The sequence below is a fragment of the Zosterops lateralis genome, assembly GCF_965231275.1.
Source record: "Zosterops lateralis genome assembly, chromosome: Z".
Lineage (NCBI taxonomy): Eukaryota > Metazoa > Chordata > Aves > Passeriformes > Zosteropidae > Zosterops > Zosterops lateralis.
The window spans coordinates 19,544,967-19,572,219 of record NC_139800.1 but is presented as its reverse complement, the minus strand read 5'-3'; the positions used below and the strand labels follow the sequence as shown (position 1 = coordinate 19,572,219).

The following is a 27,253-nucleotide window of genomic DNA, read 5'->3' as shown; positions in this document are numbered from 1 at the left end:
TGGTTTGAAACTCAATTTTCAGACTTCATGATGACAAAATGTAATAAGCTTCAAGAAGTCATCAAAGTCCTTCCAGGTGTTCTTTACACAACTTAAATACCAAAATGAGACTCAAGCACAATTCTTTGGGTTCCACTTAGCGCCGTGGACACCCTTCTGTCCCCTTGACCAAGCCATGAGTACAAAACTAGGACCAAACAAAATCCTACACATAGCAGGCATTCTCTCAAGTACATTTTTTTTTTTTTTAAAGTAAAATTTTCAGGTTATGTGAATGGGGAACAGACCATGTCTTGTAAGAGACAGTACATGGTGAATAAGTAACATGGCAAGGGTGAATAGGAACATGACAACTCCCCCTCCCAAATTCCCACTGCTTCTTAAAATTAGGATATGCCCCTGGAGGTAGAGATTAAAAAGATGGCAGAAGTACTATATACAGCTTTGCCCTGTCATCTCCATAGAACATGAGCAGTGACTGGCTCTACATCCAAGAGTTAATGAGCATGACCCACCACAGGAAGAACAAAATTCACAGCAGATGTGTTTCCAGATATAACTGTCAGGAAATTAGTAAATTAATGCTGAATGGTCAACTGGTAATCATGTATACATTCACTGAGTAAATAATTGTTTTTAAAATGAAGTATTCAGAATTTTATACTCACTGAAATGTGCAAGCTTACTGTTCACACACAGCTCTGAATGAAGTTACCTTGCTCCAATTTCCTGTGTTCCACCTAGCACATGGGCGGAGATAACACCTCCTTGCAGGATCAGGCCTTTTCATGTCCTGACAGTGAGATGTGTTTCTGCTGCTGCATTCCACATGTCTCCAGAAAGCCCCCATTCCACAGGTTGCAGAGCACTGCACAAGGACAAGAGGAAAGCCCAGGGGCAAACTCAATATTAGTACATCATTCTGGAAAAAATCCTGGAACCTAAATATAAATATCTAGAGCCGTTTTAGATCACATAAATTAGAGATACCCAAAAGAAGATTTGAAATTCACATAGATTTTACTTAATATTCTGAAGGAGGGCCTTTTTGTTGTTGTTTTTTAAGACAATAGCAATCCTGATTTATACTATGTACTTCTTTTCTTTGGCAAACTCTTGTTTACCAAGACATTCTAAATCTGTACCAGCTGTTCTAATATTTTCTTCTGTTATCTTTAGAGATCCAAAGTAAAATGTAATTGCATCCAATCTTCAGCATTGTTCCCTCTCTACCCCTAACACTGCTGATGAGACAGTCAGCTAATTGAGTGCATGATGCTGAAAATCTTAAATAAATATGTGAGAATCTTAGGAAAACTGTACAGGAAAATGTTTCTCTAAATTATTAATTCAGGAAGTGGCTGAGTGTTTTCAACATTTGGGAAGGTTTTTGTGTCTGAGGAAAGAGAATATTGATTATTCCATTCCATATCCCAAGAGTGCATGCTCCTCACAAAAAAAACCCAAACATTTTAATTGTATTCTGAAGCAGGAGAGGTTGAAAAGTGGTTGGAGACACCCTTTTGCCTTTTTTTGCCTTAGAAAAGGAGGGTCAGTGAACTATACATGTAGAGCCAAATTCAACACACACTAAGCAGCTTGTAGCTGGCATGAGAAACAGCATAAATAATTTTGGGTTAAATCAGCAAAACAATGAAGAGAGCAAATGCTGTTGTGTGGTTTGAACTCCCTGTGTGAAAGTGGGAAAGTTAAATATGGAATGCTGAGTAAGTGTCCTTGGAAAAATAAGGAAACTTTAAGCTGATGATAAGGCAGGAAAAAAAATCAACACTGGAGATTTTTGATCTCATGGTGATTCCTGGGATGTGTGTCCAAGTGGCCACAAAGGTCCTGTTAAAGGAAACTACATACCACTGTTCAGTTTTGCCTAGTGACACATCTATCCAAGAGAATTTTTCTGACTGAGAGGACAGACTGCCCTTATCTTGCTTTCTCACTGCTTGATGCCTTCCCCAGCTTTGCCATATCACTCTGACAACACCAAGGGATGCTTAGTCTTTGACTAAAGCCTATTCTAAGCACACATGAGAAGAGCAAAGATGGCTCCATGGATGATGCTGGGCAGATCATACTAGGGAAGACTCACGCTCTTGTCTGAGGAAGGTGAAACAGCAGGATTCTTTCAAGCCCTGTTGTGTGCAGGGTCAAGAGAGAAAGGCATGATACTTCAAATGGTTCAGGATAAAGCCTTAGCTTTCTTGATTTCTAAGTAAGTTTCTGAAGATATACTGCTTTTCCCTTTGTCATTTGGGAACCAAGATTTCCTCTTGGTACAGGAGATCTTGGTCACAGAGGTAGAAAGTGCCGGTGCCTTTACATAACCAATAGCAAAGGGTCTATTAGAATGAGCTGATCTGGAGGTAATGGAGTGTCTTTGCTACCCAAAAAGCTCTTAGAAAGGGAAATGTGACAGCCCAAAATGGCCCAGGAAAGTTGCAAGAAAGGAAGTAAAAATTATAGTCAAGCACTGGTGGAACCGGGCACTGTTTTGCCCTACTCAAATTAATGCTCTCCCTTAAGGGGGCAAGTGCCAGCCCTGTTATGGGACATGTCACACCTTTCCACCTCAGTTACTATCACTATTCTTGGCACTATTTATTTACTAGTACAGACATCTCCTACAGAGCAAAGCAATGTCAAAATATTGGCAGCTACTAAAAGAGAGAGAGCACAACAAGACATCAGGGTAGGTGCAGTGGCCTTTAACTACCAATATCTTGGAGAGATGTCATCTAAAAACAGATTCAAAGTTTTACTAATGTTGGGCAAACAGAAAGAGCAAAAATTAAGTCAGAAAACTGTAGACTGAAAATTAATTACAAGTAATGAACAAAAAGAAAAGGTTCTGAGAATGTCAGACTCAAGATGTATATGTGAAATAGATAACTTTTATTTAATGAGAAAGAGAATAGCTGACTTAATAAATAGAACCATGGAATGATTGAAATTGGAAAGGACCTTTGCTCAAGTAGGGCCACCTATGGGCAGTTGCCCAGAACCATGTCCAGATGGCTTCAGAATATCTCCAAAGATGAAGACTCCATAAATTCTTCTTCATCACTTCTTCAAATTTGAAAAATGAAGTTCAATGTGCCACACTTCCCACGAAGTTTATTTTAACAAGAAACAGCTTGAATGAGAGTATTAAAAGATTACTAAATTACTAAAGAATAACAAAGTTAGATGCATTAAGTATCCTCAAATTAACTTACTTCTTCAGTTCTGTGAAACCAAATGTATCAACCTTATCTCTACATTCATTCAAGTGTTCATTCAACAATCTTTGAACTGTTGAGAATTAATTTTTATAATAGATTGGAAAAGTCCTAAAGGATTAGATAAGAACACCTTTCAATTTATCTCTAGGAAAATAAAAAGTCCTATCTATGGCCCAATGGAATGCTTCACCCAAGCTGACTTCATAAGAAGATAAAAACCAAATTACTAACCAATCAAGATCAAAATGGCAAATACTAATGAAGATGATAAAGCAATAGAAAAGCCCACACGGACCTGTCTAGAAGAAATATTTCAACTGAGTCTAATATCCATGTCTGACAGGGGAACATGGCATAATGAAAACAAGGAGCTGGCTGGTTTGATGCATTTTTATGTGATTGTGCAAAGTGTTCTTTTAGCAAATGGAAATACAGTTTAGCTGAAATAATTACAAGATTGGTGTTCAACTAACTGGAAAAACTGTAATAAAGTGGTTCTCAGTGGTTCAATGTCAAAATGAACAGACATTTCAAACATGGTTCTGCAGAGCTCTGTCCAAAGCCAGGCTCTCTTCAGCTTTTTCATTAACTAACTGAATGAGGAAAGACAGCATGAATTTAAGACATTTGAATAAGCTGGGAGACTAGGCAGGAATGCTGAAATCTGAATTCAATGACATCTCACCCCAATAAAAACTGTAAGAAAGCAGTAGCCTGAAATAAAAAAATTGATGCAAAATAGAACATTTAGAGAAAACTTTTTATGCATACACACACACACACACACACACACACACACACACAGAGCTCCCAAATGTAATTGAGAATTTCTGTTGATCTAGAAATACTGTAGTAGGGATCCAGGTTTTACAACGGACCACAAATTGAATACATCAAAGCAAGATGGGTACAAAACAAGACAAATCTCATTTCTACATTCACAAAGAGGGTAATAAATAAAATGATAGTAATTACTTGATTTTATATGCGATATGTCCACTGGGGCCACAATGAACATCACTGATAAAAAATATGTGATGAAACTGAAGCAAGACCAGACAAGCACAGTGAAGTCCCTAGATATTCAGAGAATACAAGGAAAATCTCCAAAGAATTTAGATGTCAGACCCGAAAAGAGTTATTAATAAGATAAATTTCTTCTACGGTTTGCACATAAAATAAGAGAATCCTCATTTTCAGTGTGGAAGATCCTGTCTATGTATAAGGAAAATATTTCAAGGAGGATAATGAATGAGTAGGACAGACCATAGCATCTCTGCATGCCAGGCCTTTGCTCAGGCTGTGGGGGCTTGGGGCCACGACCCTTCCCTTGATGTTCTCTTGTAGGGTCTTGCACCCAAAAAAAAAAAGCAAGTCTTCTCTTACAGGGGTATGTGCAGGAGGGTATGCTTCACCTGTCCTACTAGAACATGGGAAACTAAGGCCATTCTCAGCTGGCCACAGGAAGGCACAAGATGAAAGTTCAAACTGACTTCAGGAGCTCATGTCCTGAACAAGGGCTGACGCACTGGGGACAGAGCAGGGGTCTCTTACCCACTGCCTGCCTCCAACACAGTCTTGGGGGTCTAGATATGCCTCCACTGGCATGGGATACATTTAGTCATCTCATGTAATCTCTGTCCTTTTTGGCTCTGAATTTCTGCATTTCTATGATTGTGAATCATTCCCAGCAGACCCAAGGGCAAACAGGTACACAGAAACAGACCTTTGATAGCATTCTCCATTAATACTGAGACACAGGGGCAGATCAGCACTAGGAGGTTTCCAGATATGACCTTCTTTAGCTTGGTAAAAAAGGCCATCAATAAATGAGATTATTAGTTCAGGCATCAACATCTCTCACTTTAGGTATCTTGAGTTCAAAAATATAAAATCCATTAACATAAAAGGAACTCTGTTTACATAAAAATAAAACTTTACAGTGGAACGGTATTAAATAAAAGATTGTAAAATATGGCCAGGCCCCATGATGACTATATTTATTCTCTGTAAGCAATCGAATCTTAGATATTCCAAGTTACCACTTTTTTTGTGGTAAGTATTTCACATGTATGACACTGATTTCAGAAAATTGTGACAAACTAAGAAGCTTCATTTCATCAGCAGTGTTTCAGACAGCTGTTCACACTTTCCACTTCTTAAGAGCAAAAAAATACCTTACCTCACTCCAGTTGCCTACTATCCAGTAGGCACCACTAGGCAAACTGTTGGATGTGATTATGTGACTGTTGTCTGTGACATTCGTTAAAACATCCTCAGATGCTGCACTTTGGTTGTTCATAACATGCCTGGGAGCTGAGGATTGTGTGCTGGTGGTTACGGTGTCAGGCAGCTTTATTTCTTCTCTGCTGTCAGCCTGGTCACTGGGTGCATGACCAAGCTCTGTGGGCATTTCTGTAACCAGTGCTCGTGGGGTAGTTACCTCTACAACAGGCACATCCACTTGCAGACTGACATAGTTTGCTGCTGTTGGAAATGCCAGCCCTTCTGCTGCTTTGCTAATAGGATCAAGCACAGAAGGGTTTTGGTGATGAGAAGTCACACTCTCATTCTGAGTGACAGTAGAGGCAGTGTCCAAGGTTATGCTTCTGGTCCCGATTTCAGGATTGAGCTCTGTGCTGTAAAAGACATCAACTGTTTTCTTGCTGACTCCAAGTGGCCCATCAGTGTTGTCAGATTCCTCAGTTAAGTAATCATAGCTGGATGTTATTTCTGGATTACTGGTGAAAGAGGAAACAGGAGCATCCTCACTTCTTCTCATCTCACTCTCTGCAGTAGAAACTGGCTCACTTCTAGAAGTGTTTTCAGCATGCCTTATAATTTCAGTAGTTAAGCTGGTATGAAAAGGCCATGAAGTACTATTTGCATATGAGCTATTTTCAGTAGAAACAATTGGGTAATTGTAAACATCACTTGAATCAGTAAAATTATTTTGTGATATCCTGTTGGCTGCTCCCTCTTTTCCTGAGACATTGACCAAACCAGAGGATGTGGGCAAACAGGGAGTTTCATTTTCATGCTTGGGTATTTTTGTTGTTGTATGGAATCTGGGGTTTGGTCTGGGTATTCTGCGAGGAAGACTCCGTTCAGGATCAGCAGTTGGTTTTCTGATTATGATCTTGCCTCTTCTGGGTGCCTGAGGGGGCATCAGAAATCTTCCAGCAGAAGGGCATTGCTGAAGACCACATAGGGCCTTAGAGTTTGGTCTCTTGGAACTATCACATGGCTCATCATTATTTTTGGCACAAGTGACATTACGAATCCTTATTCCACCACCACAAGTGACTGTGCACTGCAAATAAAACAGAATTAATGTTCCTCCCTTCTTTATTCCACCGCACAGAAGTATCAGATGGCATTTGTTTATAATAAAGAAGCATCATGACAAATAATCAATTACAAAACCTTTCCTGAAGAACAAGCCTGATATTCTAGTAATGTTCTGCTCTACCATGGAGTTCTTTCCAATTCTTTTGACAGTAAATGTCACTTCAGGGAAATCGTAGTGAAAAAAGACTACATGATAAAGACAAAATATCAAAGTAATATGACAGAATTTGATTTCTTCATTGACTCACAAAGACATCCAGCCAATACCTTTTCCACCAGATCTATAAAAAACAGACTAAAAACCTGGAATCAAATCTACACCTGACTGGCTCAGTGCTGCTCACAGTGCCACAAACCTCTTGTGGCTGATGATCCATGCAGCTCACAGACCCTCACTGACGTTATGAAATGGATTTTTCATTCAACCTTAGTACAACCATGAACTGCTGCCAGAGCTACTAGCATGTCTCTCCTCAATTAAAGACTAGCAAAATTAAGTAGCCAGCTTGGCTTCTATTTAAATGAGAGCATTGTAGTGTATAAAGGGGGCTGGGAGCTAAGGAGACCGAGCTTTGCTGTGGTGTTTTCCATCTTCAGGCCCACAGGTACAGCCATGCCCTCAGCAGCTGTCACTCCACTAAGGTTTTTTGTAAAATCACACTTGTCTGCTTTAAGATGAATGGTTGAGTAGGAATGGAGATGTTACAGAAAACTTACTGGAAGAATTCTCCTAAGATGCAAGGAAGCTTAAAACCAGGTGCTCAACATGAAGTGATGAACTCTCCTTTTGCCAGGGCTTTATTGCCCCTGGCACATCTAACTCATTTTAGAGCTAGTCTGGGTCACGCAACAGTAGAAACACCAGTGACTTTGTGTTTCTGGGACACTCTCTTGTTCACAACTGTAAAATAACATCAGCTCTGCAGTAACAGAAGCAGGAAAGCTACCAGAGTAGCCTCACAGTAGATAGGCTTATCAGATCCTGTCATTTGTGCAGGTGAAATAGCCTGTGCTACACTTTCTCTCCACTTTCTGCAGGTTTGGTCATTAAGCTGTAAATACAGTCCAACAGCGCAAGAGCACTGGCAGTGTGCCATTCCTATGTAATTGTCCTGCTAGTCATGTAAGCTCAATCTTTTTTTTCACAGGTATTTAAAACATGGAAGTTACTCAATTAACAAATCAAAATTCTGATTCTGATGATGGTGTGTGAGCAGCATAAACGAATCCAATACAGTCTCAAGATCCTTTTAGTTTAGTATGTGACTGTTCTCATAGCAGTGAGTTTAATGAAGAAGAAAAAAAAAAAAGACTGAAGAGAAAGATGAGAGAGGAGTTTTCAAAAAAGAAGGGAAGGTAGTAGTTACAGCTGGAAGGGACTGTCAACAATCATCTGCTCCAACTGCCTGAGCACTTCATGGCTGACCAAAAGTCAGAGCATGCTGCTAAGGGAATTGTTCAAATGCTCTCTTAAACACTGACAGGCTTAGGACATCAAACACCTCTCTATACAGCCTGTTGCAGGGTCTGACCACCCTCCCAGTAAAGAAATGCTTCCCAATGTCCAACCTTAACCTTCCTGGTGCAGCTCTGAACAATTCCCATATGTTCCCAAAGCTATGGGAAAAAAGGCAGTCTTGGATGCAAGAGATACAAATGTAAAGAATTTAAAAACATTTTGTTGACCTACAGAGATGACAGTAGTCATCCCCCCAATCTGGCCCCCAGCAGCCATTGCTCCCTCACAGACTCTTTGGCACTAAGCACACTACGTTCTGCAGTGCCAAAATCTCAGCAAGGTAACACACAACAGTTCCTAAAGTCTTTAGAAAGCAGGGATGCTTTTTTTTTTTCCCTGCACAAAGGATTTGTGAACATATTAAGTAATAAAAAAGTATTTTAGAAAAAAATTTAAAAGGCAAACCAGCAGGTCATTGGTCCTCTCTGCTGACTATAAAAGGTCATTTTAAGAAAAAGTTCAGTGTTTCAGCTGACATGATTTTACCTCAGTCCAGTTGCTTACTGTCCAGTCAGACGGGCACAAGATATCTCTGTTGCATGACAGATGGGTCTTTGGTTTAAGCAGGTGCTGGCACGCTGTGACATCCAGTGCCTGTTCATCAGATCCCACTGTCTGGATGCAAAGTACAGTTCTCTTCTTCTGGCCTGTTGGGCCACATGTGGTTGAACATTTCTGCCATTCCCCTGCCCACCACCTGAAAACCAGCAAGGTAAGAAACATCAGAAAACAACCCACCACTAGCACATCAAAAAAAAGGTTGGATACTGCAAGAAAAAAGAGCCAGTAACTTAAAATCTCGGCTAAGATATATGCTCCTCACATTAAGTTCAGATCACTCAAGCTCTGCCATCCACCCTGTGCTCTAGTACCAGCTAGCCAGTGAAAGAGAGAAGACAGAAGTAGGCAAGGATCTCCAGACAGAAGCAGGCATTAAGTGTTATGTACAATAAAGTGTAAAAATCTACTGAGAAGGTGGTCCTTCAAATCCAAATTTGAGGAACTGCTAGAAAATCTATTTAAGCAAGTGATCTATTCACTCTATCCTATTGTTTTGCTGTTTATTGCTACCTCAGTACAGAAAAGTTAACAAATGAGACTCACTGGGGAGCCTGTAATGACAGCACAGAGGTGGAAAAGGTGCCTTTAACCATGTCTAAGCAGTCAGTAACAAATACTCAAACTGGCTCTCCATAAGGGCTACTTCCACAAGGCCTGTTCCATTAGGGGCAGCAGTGAGGCACAGAGCCCCAAAACCAGGTTGATCAGAGCTATGCTATGTGGGATCAGTGCCCTGCAGAACTGTCCCTCTAGGCATGGTGTCCAGGTCTGCACCAGGCTTCACTTTTCTGTACTTCATTCCTTCATGAAGTAGAAATGAGTCCCTTACTTGCCTCCGTCATGATTAAAGTCAGTCTTTCATACTGTGGTATGCAATTTTCCACTAAACTAAGGGTAACTCTTTCCTCTAGAAGAGTATTTTCCAATGCAAAACACCTTACCAACAAGAGCTGTTCTCTTTACATTTGGTTCACCTTAGCCTTTCTCCAGCGTCATACAACTATTTTTTCTCATGCTGACTCGGAGCAGATTCTGCACCTGCATATCTGCCTTCCATGATAAGAAAGGGGAGCAAAAATTTCTGGATTTGTACAGTTTGAGAAGCATTGGCATCAACTGTGACATTTACCTAAAGATTTATCTTCATAGTTTAAAAAGGAAGGAAAAATATCAAACCACTAAAGGCCTTTTTCCTTCAGTTTAAGTATGCCCTAAGCAAGAACACAACCAAGGTGCTGCATAAGAAATCTGGCCCAGCTCTAACCTCTAAACCACAAAACCTCCTTAACAATATTGCCTGTTCCAGAGTTTTCAAGGAGGTCACAGCAAAGCCTTATAATGAAAACAAAGCAGGAATATATTAGGCAGAAAAAATTGCTTCCACCTTACAACCAACAGCATTTCATTGGTTTTGGTTCTTTTTCATTTTAAGGTCCATGAACTTAGAGACAAAATAATGCTATTCAGATAAATACATCAAAGTTCAGCATCCAGATTTATAACAGTTTCTATGCTTTGTCTTTGCTGATAATCCCTCTCCCCATCCCACTGTAGTTTCCATGCTACTCAACTAATTTATACTTCCATTGCAAATGAGCTGCCACTGATGGGGAAAGCACTGGTATCTATTCCTAATAATTAAAAAAACAACAACCCACACAACCAAGACTTAGAGCCATCAAGCTACAATACAGCTTATTTATGCAGCCATCTAGTCCTCTCTATACATACAGTATTTCCTTTTAAGTTACTCCAAAGCCCTTTGTGGCACTGACTGCTTTGCTCCAGAATGCAGTTCACTGCCACCACAACCCAGTGGTAAGGTCTCTGGACTAAATTAAATTAAAAAAACCACCCAAAATATCTTCCTCCTCATGCCTTCCTTCAGACTCTTTCTTGTTCTTCCAGGTCTGCAAACAACAAAGGAACTCTAACAAGTAAATAGAAAAAGTAAGTACACCACAGCAGAAGACAGAAAAAAAAAATTTAAAAAAAATTATAACCACCCGAATCAAGCCATTTCAAGGTTGTTATCATCTCTTGCATCTTCTTTACAATTTTATCTCTTCTATAATCTTGTAAATTGCTGACATTTTGGCACAAATGGAACATAAAAATACATGAATTGCTCTATTAATTTTAATGGGACCAGATTACATATTTCAAAGTACAGATATGCTAAGCTGACACCTCTTCTACCTCAGCATCTTCAAATGGCTCTGACGGAGGCTTTAACAACTGGCATGTTGAAATACCAAACTCCAAGCATAAATTATCAGCACTTACCACAGAACCTATCTTGAGCAAGAGTAATGGTGTATGATTAAGTGTTGCACACAAAGCACTTTTAAAAGCTGCGGAAGTAGTCAAAAAAGTCAAGTGCTCCACAGTTATGAAGTCCCAGAATTAAGATTTTATCCTATTCCATCTTCATATCAAAATAAAACTACAGTCAGCCAGGTAATTTTTTCTGTAGACTTCTTCCTCACTCAGTGCAGGTAACTTCAAGAAACTTGCTCTAACTACAAGTTTATTCTTACCAGTAACTGGAATTTTTGATGTTGTGTTCTCCTATTTTCTCCTAGAGTACATGCATATGCCTTAAACATCCAAGAGTCAAAAACCTGACATGGAATCACCTGTGCTCCTGTCTCTTTGTGGTTTCTGCCTGAGGACCTGAGCTGTGGAATCTCAACCAAAGGCAAAGCAAGGATGGCAAAACAGTCAACATCCATTTGTCTGTTCTGGTACAGGATGCCCCAGAGCAGGCTCTGGACCACAGAGAAGAGAGCAGCACCTGAGTGACTGCTTTGCCAAACTCTGCTTGTCTTGAAGCTTTCGCTGTGTCTTCACACTGCAGAGGCACAACCAAAACTGGATGTGACTGCCAAACACACATCCACAATTAACACAGCAATAAATAGCCAAGCTCTAAATAGGCAACTTCTGAGATGAAATGACCAAGCTGTTGTACCTCCCAGCCAAGCTGAAGACTGTGGTGAGAGATTGGGACAAGCTGGTGGAAACTGCTGGGAGCCTCATGGGAGTCAGCACCTGTTCCTACCTCTGGTTTCTGATTCTACCTCTGACATTTACTGCTACAGCAACTGAGTGGTTCTTAAGTATTAATGCATCAACAAATCTCTGCAAAGTGAAAGGACTGTCTTATCTCCATAGGCAGGCATAGCATGGAAGGATTGTGGTAGCAAACAAACAAACAAGCAAAATGCACTATTTAGGTAATTAATTTGTATGAGCACCAATTTTCCTCAGATTCTCAAAACAGAGCAGTCTGTCCGGTGAAAACGTAACCTCAGGTAGTTTTTAGCTGCAGGTGTGAGTGCTCAGCTCTTCTGCAATCAAACCTGGGGCAGAGATAGGAATAAAATCTCATTATTTCAGCTGGCACTCAGCTGCGTTAAATGAGACTTATCTTTTCCTCACAAACTGGGTTTCTAATGCTTGTAACAAATTAGGCAGAGCCCAAAAGCCCATGACATAGTCCTCATCTACACACAGAAGGTGTGTGGTGAATGATGTGTGAATCCTGTTGAAAAAGCAGTAGCATGAGATTTTGGGGCTATGGAGCTGAATGTTCCCTCCTTCCCATCATGGCATGTCACACCTAAAGACAGACTGTTGACCTTCATTATGTATTTGTCCAGTATCAGGCACAGCAAATACCAACAGGTCATGGATTCTTACCCTGTGCATTGGAATAGAAATCAGATTTCCTATTCTTATTAGGAAAGAATAGTTGGAAGTACACTAAGCAGTATGGAAGGAGGACAATACAATAACAAGAGATAAAAAGCAGGAGATTCTAAGTACTTGTAAAATAATCTATTTATGGTTACTCTGTTCAAGTGGGTAGTCAAGTTAAAAAGGCTCCAGACAATTTTCTTTACGTGGGAAAGCAAAACTTTATTCACAATGCTGTCAGTAGTTAAAATCTCATTCTTTTCCAAGTAGTATCCATTGATTTTAACATTAGCATCTATGAGACTAAATACCTGCCTACTAAAGAAACATTCAACTGGAAACCATACTCCACAGCAAAATGTGGGAAAAGGCATGCATTTATGCTACAGTCTCAATGCGCGGCACCTAAGAAATGCCACGGAAGTAGTACATGAGTGGCTGCATGACATTTTAACACTCAGCTATCCAGCCACCTTTATTTTGTTCTGAATCAAAACATGACATACATGTATTGTGATATTTTTTGTTTTGGTTTTTTTTTTTCATTTTCCTCGGAATTATTTTAGGAGAAAGCATAATAATAAGTGCAATAATAAGCATAAAATAAATACAGAGCAAATCAGCTGTCAAACAAGAATGTTAAGGCTTAGACTTCTGAGAAGTCTGAAATGTAAACAGTTTGCAACTGACTTCCTGGAATGGATTAATGAGATAAGATCTGGTTTGTGAGAGCCACAACCATTTTATTCTTTGTCTGTAGCTTCTGTTTGATAAATTATCTATTTCTTATTTAGTGGTCTAGTAGCATGTTTTTCATCAGTGGGATTCAGCAGGGAAAAGCCATCATTTTTCAGATAGAATGTACTATACCAGGTGTAAAGCACCTGGGTCACTGTTGAGAAGTCCAAGGTCATCCAAAGATTTCAATTCTGTGGCTGCAGCGCTAAACAAAGGTCTCCTGCAGTGTTGTGTTTAACAGCACTGTCCTCACCTCTAGCACAGAATTTAGCCACCTCTCTATGGAACATTTCGTCCTCAGCAGCTTCACGTGGACTCTCAGTTATCCCATATAATGCCACGTGGGACAGTCACACCTGCCTCCAGCACTCAGACTTTATTCAGAACCAACAAACTCTACTAAATTGCCTTGGGAAGGGAATCTTCCCTTTCAAGGGAAGATTAGTAACCACCTGTCTGGATTAGAGGTACCACATATGCCACAGAAAAGTGAACACCAACTAATCCTCATGCTGGGTCTACAGCCTGGAACAGAGAGCAGATTTACAAATGGAAGGGCTTGGCAAGTCCTTTGTTGCCATCTCTTCTGACACAAGAACTCAGAGCCACCAAGAGAAGATAGTGAGAGCTAGGTTCAAAACAACTAAAATGTGGTGGTGCTTCACATAGGCACTAAAGCCATGGTAGTTCTTGCAGAGGAAATTGTATATAATAGAAGTTTAAAAGCCATAAACTAAACTTCTAAACAGAAGTTTAGAAGCCATAAGAACCTCTGGAAATGCCTTTTATTAAAACCAGTTAGAAGCTGAAAGAGCATTAGAAAGAAATACGATTTATGTTTGACTTATTCCTCTTTAAGCATGTAGGCCCTGCTGAGAGCCAGAACAGGGACTCAGACCCTTGGTCAAGCTCCTACAGTCACTTCTGTGTTACTAAGAGAAAAATAAATATGCAACATGACTCTAGAATTAAATACATATGATTTTCCTGCACTGCACTTTGTCATGATTTTGCTGTCCTCAGAAGGATGACTTGTGATTTCCCCTGCAGCACAGAATGAGCTCAAGAAGCATCACAGGCTGTCAGCACACGAGAGCTTTTCTGTCCTGTCTGCGAAAGTTTGGTTTATGTATGACATTCTGCAATCTGCTCAACAAGGGACAAATTCCCCTCCCTTACTTTCAAGAGAAGGTCTGAATAATGTTGTCACTTAGAACAAATGGCATAAATTGAGTTAATGAGGATTTTTTTAATTGATAGTTTAAATGTGCCATAAAAAATACCTCAATGTGTATGAGTAGCCTCAGCTCTTAACTAGTCAGTTAAAAAGTTTGGTCTACTGTCAATTGATTTCCTGGCAATCTACAAAGAACTATGAAATGCTGGTAGTTTATGCTGCAAACACAAAGATGTAACTCCCACAGAAGCATCATATACTGTTGTGAAGATACTTGGAAACAACTAATAAAACCAACAACCATGCAGAACTTTTAACATCAACGTTTAATGAAATTTGCTGCTGGCAAGTGCAACACAATGAACTCCAAGGACTCATCACTTCGATTTGATTCTGACTGAACCAGATTTACTAGGGAAAGACTGGTGTATCCTTATGAACAGCATGATAAACAACTTTCAAAGACAATAGAACATAAATCCAAAGTACCTAAAGCATAAAATAAAAACCAATATTGATCTCTTCCAGTAAATCTGTCCCTGTTGTACATACCCTGAAGTACAGTTCTGCAGGCACCCGGAATGTTTAGTCTTCCTTACCCTACTCACTAAAATGATTAGCACAGAAAAAACAGAGATGAATATAAATTAAGACAATGTTATGAGAAAGAATTATTCCCATGTGATCACAGAATGAAGAAAACTGCACTTCAAAGTTAAAAATAAGAAGATACATAATAAAAAATGCCAAATACTGTGTTATAAAGAAAGTATAAAAATTAGTTTTAGAAGTAGGCATTTTCACTCATCACCTCTCATAAAAAGGACAAAGGTATATAAAAAAATACTGAGAAACAGTATTGTTTTTGGAAAAAAACAGGCTTTTTTTGGAACATACCTTCTTCTTAGCTCACTTGAGCTAAGCCAAGAATACAGTTTTTAAATAAGAACCTATAGAGTCTTCAGGCACACCTGCACCCAAACGGAACAAAAATAGTATCTACATACACGAGAGAACCATCTCTGCCATTTCTAGCACAGACTACTCAGTAACTTGCCTTAGAAACCTCTCAGGATGGCTCACCTCTGGTTTGTTCACTGTGGGGTTTGGGTCACCCTGCTCTGCAGAGTGTGGGAGCCCTCACCATGGCACCAGGGAAGGCTGTGGATGCCACGCCAACCTGGCATGATGAGCACCTTCCTCGGGGTAAGGACATCATTTACCACCCCCAGAGGCCCCAGAACCGCCGGTATTACCTGGGAGGGCAGTCCTGCTCCTGGCACTTCTTCTGACGCCCGTGGGGCTGCATCGCTGGGTCACAGAAGGAGTTTTTGGTGGCTCCACTCCCCCTCCACACGCAGTGGGCGACCTGCCACCGCACCCCTTCCGGAGAAACACAGACAAAATAAGGAGCAGTAATGCCTCCCTGCAGGCTGGGGAGGACCTGCAGATATCCCCAGGTACACGCACCCTTCAGGCAAGCTGAAAAGGTGAAGTGGAGCTCTTTTGGATCAGATCAGAGCTCAAGTGACATATTAGAAAGCACTTTCCTTAGTATATCTGTTAGGCTCATAAAGGGCTCCTGCAGGTCCTCAAGCAGGTTTAAATGGCTGCGAAGGGTTCTTGAGTTGCCCACAGACAAGAGGAAGCACAGCAGCATCAGGCTATTCCTAGCAAGCTGGTTCTGCTGCTTCGTTCCTTGGGAAGGCAAACAGCTTAATTTTGAGCAGAACACAAACCAGAGTTACAGAATAACCCTGTGACTCTTAATGTGAATTCAGCTTTCAAGAAATTTTGGTATACATTTTGACTGAAATCGATCATGAAAAGAGTTGTTTTTTTTTTTTTTTTAAAGTAAGTAATACACAACATTCGGCACAAGAGGCAAAGCACAGCACTGAAGAAACAAACAGAAACAATCCATACAAATAATCTGGGTTATTTCCTAACATTTCCATTTATACAAAATCCAACTCATTTAAAAAAAAGAAACATGAACCAAAATACTACATCATGCTAGTAATGTGAATCTAAAGAAAACCAGTTTCCAGGGGCCTGCTTCCCACATATTTCTGCAATAATTTGAGGCAGATCTCTTGCTGCAACCCAATGTAAACAAAGCATTGCAATATTACAGTTTGAAAGTTTGCAGTGAGACTGATATGGAGGCATTAAAATAGTCCAAGCAAATCTTAAGGACTAAAAAGTCTGAAAAAGCATTTATTTACACTCATTAGATTAACTGTGCTATTAATTCACAGCAATTAATACACATATGGTAGATCACTGCATCTCTAGAACTTTTATCCTTCTCCTGGTATGCACAAGGCCTAACAGCACTGTTATCATGGCATCAAGGGGAGATTATTTTGATGTTTAGGAAACAAGCTTTTTCTTTCCTCAGGCCTCTGGATAACTAGTGTGGGAAACTTTGCGGAAGATAAGAAGAGCAATCCATAGAAAATAATTCGGAAATAGTAATATATTCCTCTGCAACATATAGACTCATAAGATCATAAAAATGTTAAGGTTGGAAAAACCCTGCAGGATCAACAAACCCAGTCATTAATCCTGCATTGGCTTAACAACACAGAATAGAGTTTTGCATGCAGATTTGGGTGATTTCATAGAAACCAGTGGAAACCTATATCCCTTTTTTATCAGCAGAGAACATCAAGTATGTGAGGAAATACTTTCATTTTTTGATTACTTTCAGACTTCCAACTGAGACATATAAAACAATTACTGACTACAGCACAAGATTTGATGACTGACTTTGTTCCAGTCATTTATATTATGATTTCTAGAATAGTGATTAGTGTCACCTGTAAGGGAAGATTAAGGGACTGAGCCATTCAAGCTCCAGGGTCCATAGTGTGGAAGCTGCTGCAAGGCTGCAGCAAGTCTGGACATGGTGATCTCTTATTTGTAGGTGACTTCAAACAGGAGAAAGCTTTTTAGCTCAGCATAGGACTCCCAGGGAGCAGTGCTCTCTTTTATGCTCTGGTATAAATGTGACTAGAAAATTTAGCAACCTTTCTGCTAGCTGTAAACAAAGCAGTTCCTAGAAATGTTTCTGTCCCTTTCAAAATCATGATATGTTGCTGTTCCAAATACAAACAATAAGAAATCTTTGGCTTCGATAATTTTTTTGTGTCATTTCAGCTGCTGCAATTCACTTTAAAGCCCCTATAAACCTTTGCAAAAATTTTTCTTTGAAGCTGTACATTCTCATAAAATAATCAACTGACATAAATGAACTAGTTTATTCTAACAAACAACTTCTTTATGAAAATTATGTGAACTTCCACTGTAGTTTCAAAATCTCTGGCAGTTCAGCTTCAAAGTTGGAAGGAATCCTATATGCATATATCAATATACAAGTATAAATGTAAGTTTACATATTATTTACATTACGCCATGAGATAATTAAACATTTGGTTTTATCAGCTTGAGCAAGTTGAACTAGAAAAACACTGCAAAGTAAATAACTAGTCACTACTGACCCTTCCCTAGCAAGCATTTACACAGTTACACAAATTAAGTGGGTAGTATCCTATTTAAGCCACAGATTCAAAATTCTAAATATACTGAAATGTCAGTAATATTTGAAACCCAAACTTTATTTCTAAACTGTTTTGAGAGGTACTCATTTTCCTCCCTTCACCACTTTTACTTCTCTCTGACCTCAAGGCTGACTAGTTCACCTGATATGTACTATCTCAGCTCTGTGAAAAAACCCTACAAGTATTTCTGGGAAAGATAGGAGAAACAAAGAAAGATGATAGTCAGATCAGAGAATAATCTTCATTTCATTAAATCTGCTCAGAGATTCCTTCTACTTCTCTGTGACACTTCATCCCTAACATGACCCACACATATCTTGATTTCTCACTTGGTTTGCAAAGAAAGGTATCAGCTCGAATCATCTGGGTGTGAAAGGCTTCGAATGAGAGATAAGAAATATTTATGCTGCAGAGCTCTCAGTTTCAACTGTAAACAACAGAAATGAAGGATCATAAGCAAGTGTATAAAAGGTGTAGGAGCAAAAAACATATATGATTTTAGAGCTCATTTGAACATGTCTGAGTTACACACTTATATCCTCTGCAAGGAGTTCACTTTGTATTTGAATGAACAAATTATAGACTGTGCTTGCACAAGTTACGCACAGAATACAAGTGTCAATCTTTGCATTCTCAATGCTGTAAAACTCAGACCCACAACAGTGAATGGAAGCATAGTAGCCTTTGTATTCTAAAATCAACATTGAAGGTTTAGGAACACTTGGAGATAATTTTGCAAAGCAGCTGTTATAAAAGTTGTGAAGGATTTAGAGGGTAAGTAACAGTTAACCCCCCCCCAAAAAAAATCCTAGAGTTAAGTCCTCTTGCAGAGCTTTGAAAATCTGCCAGTTACTGATGCTATCTATGGAGAAACCAATTTTTTATATTGGCTAATATTCTCCCTTAGTTGCAGCTGTGCTGCCCAATGCTTTTTGTTACATTTAATGCTACTCAAAGCTGGCTCTAAGAAACAAGATTAAGCCCTTCAGACAATGAGGAAAGATTTAGACTTGTAATTCCAACATCACCCATTCCATGATTATTTAAAGAAAAATAGGTAGTTGGTCTAGAAAAGAACTTCAGTGACACATTTAATTTAATCTGCATGTAAAAAAGTTTACAGGCCCTATGTGCTGTCTTGACAGCAGGCTCTGGTGGGACAACTCTTGTCCAGAAGGTGCAGCAGTTTGCAGGACACCAGTGTGCACACATTCTGACAGCAAAGCACTCCTTTCAGCAGAAAGCAAATGGCAGGAAGAGATTCAACCTGTCCTGCACTGAGGATAGAGAAAAGGTTATGACTTTAGTACTTTTAGTATCTTTAGCTTGTTTTCCGTGAACTGGATTGCAATGTAATTACTTATCTATTTTCTACATTGCAAATGAATATCAGGTATTGCAATGTGCTCTCCTTTTCTCTGCATGCAGTATTAGGTATACTTGCCACAGAAAACACTGATTTTCAGAGAGTATATTTTTCCCCATTCAGTGGTGTTACAGTAGACTGGCCAGAGCCGCCTTTGACATTACAGCATATGGGAGCACATGAAGGAAATTAAGGAAGCCACAGGAACATCTGAATCTTCTGTTTCTCCACTGCAGTAGAGCTGGAGAAGGATATGCATCAGGGCATGGCATGGTGCTACCTTAAGACCAAGAAATCTGGAGGAAAATATGTCCAAGGAGCTGCCCTGGGTTCAATCTGGGAAGAGACAGCTTCCCTCTACAGAGTCTTTATTCATCACTGCAACTTTCTCCAGGTACATTTCCCCTGGGTAAGGAGCTGCACCATAGGGTTAACACCATATTTTTTTTCCTTAGGACAGATGAAGCTTTCCTGCATCAGTCCATTGTCCCGCCTGTAGCCCAATTTGTTATTCCCTAATGCAAATTTTCTTTCTTGGCTCCAGAAAGCATTTGTTTGTATCGTCCTGATTCCTGTGGCTACCAAAGGCTGAAGTACCCTTGGATTTATTGTTGTGTTTTTGACCAGTGGTGATGAAAGGACCAGTGCTGGATCTTTGGCAGGTCCAGGTTTGCCAAGAGAACAGAAATCTAGATAAGGATCAATTTCTCCCACTGGCTGTGGCTGTCAGTCAATTCAACAGTTCATCTTTCTGGGTACTTCTTTTTTATCCTAAAAATATTGGTTTATTGTTTTCAAATGGTAATTGCAGTAATCCTTAAAAGCTATTTATTACTAACATTAGGTTAAATAAATACAGCTTTTCTTATTCATCTCTCTGTAGGCTTGTCTTCAATCAAAATTGTCGTGCAGCACACCCTAGCAGAAAATGATCTTGTCTACTTCGGTACACTTTTATCTTATAAACCTTTCCAAACACTTCAAGTGCCAGTGATTTGGTACAACAAATGTGTAACTGCCAACAGCAATAAGTTCTGAATCTAAACAGAGTGAACATTCACATAAAATCAATTGCGTCATTCACAGCCAGAAGGAAGTTTTGTGGAAGTCAGCTGGAAATCAGGGAGAACTTCTTCACTGAAAGGGTAGTCAAGCATTGGAACAGCGTCCCAGGGAAATGGTGGAGTCACCAGCCCCGGGAGTGTTCCAGGAACAACTGGATGTGGCACCTGGGGTCATGGTTTAGTTGACAAAGTCATGTTTGGTCAAAGCTTGGGACTCCATGATCTTGCAGGTGTTTTCCAACCCCAATGTTGCTATGAACAGTGATGCTGGTCCACATCTTGATGGCCCAGGACACAACCAAATAAAAGGTGTACCTGCAGAGAACTGCAGGCAGATTGGCATATCAGATTTCCCTGCTCCAAGTGATACATCGGAGCTTTGTGCCAGGATTTCTCTGTTTTAATGGGCAGGGAGTGAGAGACAAATACCCTGACTGCATCATTGGATTAGCAAACTATGCCCTTCTTTAGACCTGTCCAGTTACTTTTCTAAACATGTGCATCTAAGAAGAAAGAGGGCTACAGGTTTATAAGTTTCTTTTCTTTTGTCCATGAAGGAATGCAGAGAACTGGTGAGGTGTCTGTGCCCTTCATGAACTGGGATGCACCTTTTGATTCCCCTTCCAACTGATGCTTCCAAGTCCATAATCTTGTCTGAAACACATGATTTCTACTTGTACAAAGGCAATAAACTCAAAAAAAAAATATTAAGAGCAAAACTGTAGTAAGCAGAGAAAGTCAATTAGTAAATAAAAACTGAAAAAAACTCACATAGCACAGTTCTCTATCTAAGTAACCCATGTGGCAGTCAGAAATCAAAGCCACATCATACAGTTTTTTAGCCAGAACAGAGTACATAGGGCTACAATTTACCTAGTGAGAAACAGTTCTGGGAAAACTGCAGCTAATGTAAAAAGAACCTCAAATCAGCATAACAAAGAGTCTACTAACACATTCCCCTTCTCTCCCCTTTTTATCACAACGATTTTTACATTAAATATGACTCACAACTAGGCAGGTATCAGAACTAAAACTTACAGCACACAATTAAGCAAAACACTTGTTTTCTGCAGCTGTTTAAAGAAAATTATGGATGTGTGTCCACGAGTTTTGTACTGAGAGACTCTTCTCAAAAAAAAAAAAATAAAGTAAAAAAAACCAACTCACAACATCTATCTACTCAAGCATACATATATATGAATGAACACACATTTCTATAATATGTTGGTTAAATATATAAAAATATATTTTAGATAATATGTGGGTAGTATTGGGATATTGTACACTAGGCTTCTAAAATTTCTTCTTTTAATCTTATAAAATTAGGTCATAAAATGCCTTTTTTCCAAACTACTGAAAATTAATTATTTTAGTATCTTTCCTGCAATCATCCCTACTTTTAGAATCACGAGTGGATTTGTTACAACACCTTTTTGTCTTCTTTCTGTTCTTCCACAAAGCAGTTAAAAACGCAGTAATTACCAAAAACCACTGACAGTGCTCTAGCTTTAGAAAAGGACTTTCTCACATTATTGGTCTGGTAGTAACACTTATCTTCCACTCTTCTGTACAGTTTTTGCACTGTACAAAATGGTCAAAGAACAAGGTTTTGGTTGTATATACAGAATTCTTTCACTGTCCTGTGAAAATCAGGAGTTAATTCAGACAGAAGGCTACAATTCCTTTCCCCCAAGTTCAGACTTCCCTTCAAATACAACCTTTTCCTCACATTTTCAAAATTATTCCTGCAATAGATGGATTTAAAAAAAATTACTAAGGTAAAGATTTGATTTCTTTATCTTTATTGTTGGTTTACTACAAATATTAACTTAATCTCATTGATGTTAGCTACTTCAGAAGAAGTTCTGTTAGCATTTTGTGCGAGTTACCAGGAGCCAACTTCTAGACCTGTTGTTAAATCCTGCTTCACAGTCATCATTCTGCTTGTCTGGTTTAACGTGCTGCACAGAATTACAATATAGCTGCAGTGGTACCCAAGCCATTGCCAAACTGGCCAAAGACATGGAAGTTCTCAAGACTAACTGTAATTAAGTGATTATTAAGCAATGCACAAAAAATTGTTGTCACTTGTCAAGTAATGAAATGAAGATTATTTTTTGTAGTTATTATACTGAAAATACTTAATAGGGAAACAATAGTAGGTCATAAGTTCATATTGCTGGAAAGAAGGACTATGGTGAACAATATCAACAAAAAATTATGAGGGAAAGAAAACTGTATCTTCTTATTTTGTTTCACAGAAGCTGAGAATTTCAGGGGAGGTGTTTTAGAAACCTATTTGACTTACATAATTAAAAAAAAATTCTTTAGAAGTCAAAATACATTATTCACAGAATCACAGAATGACTGGGGTTGGAAGGGACCTCTGGAGATCATGTAGTCCAACCCCCCTGGTAAGGCAGGGTCACCTGGAGCAAGTTGCACAGGATCACAACCAGGCAGATTTTGAATGTCTCAAAGGAGACTCCACAGCCTCTCTGGGTAGCTTGTTCCAGTGCTCTGCTACCCTCAAAGTAAACAAGTTATTCCTCACATTATTTTTGTAACCACATGATCTGATTTCTCACCAAATGCAGGTTATAGAACATTACCTCTTTGAGGACTACATCTGTAATGAAGGCAAACAGAAAGAGAAAAAGGAAGTGAGGAATTACCTCTTCCACAGGTAACACTGCAGGCTGTCCACTCTCCATATTGCCAAAAATACTCTGGCTCTCCAATTTCATTCTCATTACTTTCTTCTTTACGTACAGTGTATTCATACTCGATTCCAGGGTTAGTTTCTTGAAAAAGTAGCTGGAGACAGTGGGTTTATTAATTGTTTAATTGATAATGTACTGGTCAAAGGCTTTCAAAGTGTGAAACTGAAGAATTAAAGCTGCCTATATTGGAGTCTGCTACCAGTTAGAGAAGCAAACTTGCAAAAATTCCACTTCTGTGTTGACAGTGGCATACATGAATCTTTCAAAGACACAGATGGTTACCATGCACTTCACAGGTGAGAATAAATGGGTCACCATAATTGGTATTCTATTGACTATAAGAAAAGATAATGCAAAGTCCATAGAAAGCATCCCTTTGCTGCTGATTAAGAGCTATTGCCTATCCTCAATATAAATTATATTTTCCTACCTTCTGAAACAGCTGTTACAAAACAACCATTAAGTCAGAAAATTACAGATGCTATTCAGACACTGCTTTAATATTATTTTTCAGTGTTTCTGAATTAAGAAGAAAAATTCCAACTGAGAAGAGGCACTCAAGAAATTTACCTGAGAGGGAGAAAGTAAACATCATCAAGGGATAAACAACTTCAGCCATGAACTTTTACTCTTCTTCCCAATTGTACTAAAAGTGAAGCCTGAGCACTCATTAGTTTTGTGTTCTCACCAGACATTCAAAGTGTGGAAGTAGTCTCCCATCACACTCCTTACACTTCTTTTAACTGCATGGTGGATATACATGCAAACAAGCCATGAGAGATACTTCCAAAGATCAAAGGGCCAATTCCAAATTATTTTTTCAGAACTGACAGAAGCTGGTTATGTTTAAGTCAGAATCCATAAAGCAACATAAAAGAAACAAAAATAAGCAGCCTCTGTGGATGTTAATTGGGTCAGTTTCACTTATCATAAACTCTTAGCCCATCTATGTAATACCGTATGCTTTTCTTGCTCTGTGTAAAGCAGTGTCAGCCATCCCTAGCTCTCACTGTTCACAGCCTGACATCAGCTCCCTTTTTGTGACAACCTATTTCTCATCTGGATCTGGTTCACATCATAGCCATGTGTTGGTCAAATTTGGTACAAGAGACAAGAAAGTTTGGGCAAAGGACTGACCAGCTACAGGCAACAGGATGCCTGTCCTCATGGCTGCACAGGATTATACCAGCCTTAACAAATACTGGAGCATGACACAGGACGTGTTTCTAGGTGGGATGAACAACCCTCAAAAGCAAGGTGCTTATTTCTCTCCAAAACGGCTCAACTATTTTTTTTCAAGACAGCACATTAATAGTGATTTATATACCAACATATATACTTTCCCAGCCCCACTTCCAGGCTCCCAGCACATTCTGCTGTCATCCAAATGAGCTGGTTCTGTTCATGATCTCCTATTTACCTGAATCCATATTGATTCATTGGTGGGTCCTGGAGCAGTCAGATTTTCTAGATCCCCTGTTCTGTCATACTGAAATACTGTGCCTGCCACTTTGTATTCACCATTCCACTGGATGATAAAGCCTCCATTCAGGTAGTATTTTTCTGGGTCTTTGCTTCTCACAGCAAGGAAATTTCCTGATTCTGTAACTTCCATGACTTTGATTCCCCTTGCACCTTTTGGAATTAGCCCAATATCAACATATCCTAAGAGACAAGAAAAATTTATGGAGGTGAACAAGAGAAATGTCATTGCATTTTACTTATTTGTAAGATGATTAAAACAGCAGCTTTACTGGAACAAACATACAAATGTGCTGTCACAGAGCTAGTGTTTCAGTTTGTTAATAGTGTGACTTCCCAAGTCAGGGTTTCTAGTATCAGCTGGGGAATAGTGTTTAGGCAATGCCAGTGGCATTTAGAAGGGATGTGGAGATGAATGACTTTCAGAGCTGTGCCAGGGGAAATCTACTCCACATATGAACATCAACATTCCCACAATCATGCCCAAAGGCTCTGGCATACTGTTATCTGGAGAAATGCCAGCATTTCTGGGAGTTCCAGCAAGTTAACAGCTTGTTGAGGGAAAGGTCTTTTTCAATTTGCAAAGAACATTTTTATCTGTAGCCAGTGTACAGGTATGTATGGAATTCCAGGTAGCTTCTCTTAAGGCACTTAAATTCTCTGTGACTGTCTGCCTTACAACGACAACAAAAAGAATGTTATTCAAATGCCTCAAATTACTACTATAAATTGAGCACATTTTTGTAAACTACTGATTTTCATAAAAAAGTTCAAGGGCTCTTCATGTATAGGTATCTGTTTAGAGACTTTTGGTCTGTATGTTAAGAATGACCCAAAGCATCTACTACAGAATTTTGTTCACATCACAGGCAGTATATGACAGCAGACTCTGTGCTTCTCACCTTACAGGAAGCTGCTGTTGTTGCTGCCATCAAATTGCAAAAATAGGAAGTTCACATAGACACTTGAACGCAAACACAGGTAGCTTTCTTGTTATTACCCCTAGCTGAGCTCTAGAAATTAGGTGGATGACATTGCTACAAGCTGGTGCACTGGGAGTGTGAGCTGCATTCTGTGCTGGTTTACTTCAAGACTGGAACATGAGTTCCCCAGTTCTCATCTCACCCTTCTGAGGTCATGAATTAAATTCTGAGACTCACATCCTGTTCACCTTGTGAAATGAGCTTATCACCCTTGATTACTCACTCACACGAGTGAGATAAACCACACTGGGCATGCTAAGCAATCTTCAGCATCAATGTTCTTCACCTATCAGAACTATTTATGTGCTGTACAACAACCTGCTGCTGTAAAAAGGAGTCTTTAACGTCTGAATTTTCTTTGCAGCTCTTTTGTGGTGTAATAAATATTGATTAAAATGTTATATGCTGCATATGGTACAAAACAGACTCTGTCTACTTCAGGTCCTTCCTAATTACATTGATAATATATAATTATATATATGGATTTCCAGTGGTGGATGTTTAAGAAGGAGCATTTTCTGAATGTTACCTTTGCAAGTCTCCTAGACTGACTGTGCAAATCCAAACATTTTTTTTCTAAGTGAATCAGTTTACTTTTAAGCGAATGAAGTAACAAAACATGGAAGCTCAATGAATGACTTCTATTATTCAGGAAATCAGTGGTCTAGGTCTATTCTAAGTAACCAAGTCTAATGATTCTCCTAAATTGTCTATTCATTCAGTGAAGAGAAGACATGTTGTGAACACATTGTGTGATTATGTAACTAAAGGCTTGACTAGAAGGCATACTTACAACCAAGACAAATTAACACAGCATGGAAAATCTTAATTATGTCACATCCTGACAGCTTGGCTTTATAATGCTGGTGGTCCTTTTACAGTAGTGTTGGGTTGGGTTGGTTTTTTTCAATTCAATTAGAATAACAGTTGTTCAAAACACAAAGTATAAAAACTGTAAAACAATTTTTGTTCTGTTGCAACACAAAAATCTGTGTAACCTTTCAAGATTTTGCATAGTTTTGTCAGAATCACCTGCTGCTGCTCATTAATTTGTTTTAAATGTATTGCAACTGTCTGGTAAGGGAAGTTACCATTTGTTCAGTGTATCACACTGCTTTCTCCCTGGTCCTCCTCACCAGTTAAGTTACTTCCCGATTTCTCAGAGCCTCTCACTGATTCCCAATAAATATTATCTGATTTTGAAAGGAAAGCTAATAAGCAGCAAGCTTCTGAGTTTGTCACTCAACATAATAAAATTTTGTTTAAAAAATCTGTTGATAGTGTTTATGTAATTGTTCCTGGTTATGTGGTTTCATTTGATAAGGATCTAGAGATACAATATTCAATAACAGTCAAATTGTCAGCTGTCTTACCTACACACTGGGTTCATTAAATCCTGGAGCAACCCTATTGTGGGTGCTTCTGCACACCTGTGAATTGGCAACCCTCAGATGCTATTAATCCTTCCCTTTTTAAATAAAATTAAATCTATATGGTCCCAAAACAGACATGAACAAATTCATTAAATGCTTGCTGTACACACAGCTCAAGGACTGAAAAAGTTGTTTATCCTTTCCCACTTCTGTGAGAAAAGAATAGTTTTACTCAGGCCATTAGCACAGCAATGCTAATGATCAAATGATGACCAGGTCTGACTGTTTCTCCTTATCACAACAGTTCACTTTCCTACTCTTCAGGCTGTTGTCTTTGCAAGCCTCTCTTAAAAATACACATTCCTGAGGCGCAATTTTCCTCTACACCAAGCTCTAGACACTACCATGA

At 39.2% G+C, this 27,253-nt stretch overlaps 1 protein-coding gene across 1 annotated transcript in view; it reads right to left on the bottom strand.

Moving 5' to 3' along the window:
* ADAMTS12 (ADAM metallopeptidase with thrombospondin type 1 motif 12) overlaps positions 1 to 27,253 on the bottom strand; it is a gene marked incomplete at its 3' end in the record, with an annotated part of 144,342 nt that overhangs the window by 8,307 nt on the left and 108,782 nt on the right. The window contains exons 15-20 of the mRNA XM_083884040.1: positions 24,427 to 24,671; positions 22,959 to 23,100; positions 15,544 to 15,670; positions 8,596 to 8,806; positions 5,422 to 6,552; positions 716 to 868 (exon numbers count right to left, since the gene is read on the bottom strand). Of these exons, the coding sequence (XP_083740166.1) occupies positions 716 to 868; positions 5,422 to 6,552; positions 8,596 to 8,806; positions 15,544 to 15,670; positions 22,959 to 23,100; positions 24,427 to 24,671 (2,009 nt within the window). The remainder of the gene's footprint in view (positions 1 to 715; positions 869 to 5,421; positions 6,553 to 8,595; positions 8,807 to 15,543; positions 15,671 to 22,958; positions 23,101 to 24,426; positions 24,672 to 27,253) is intronic.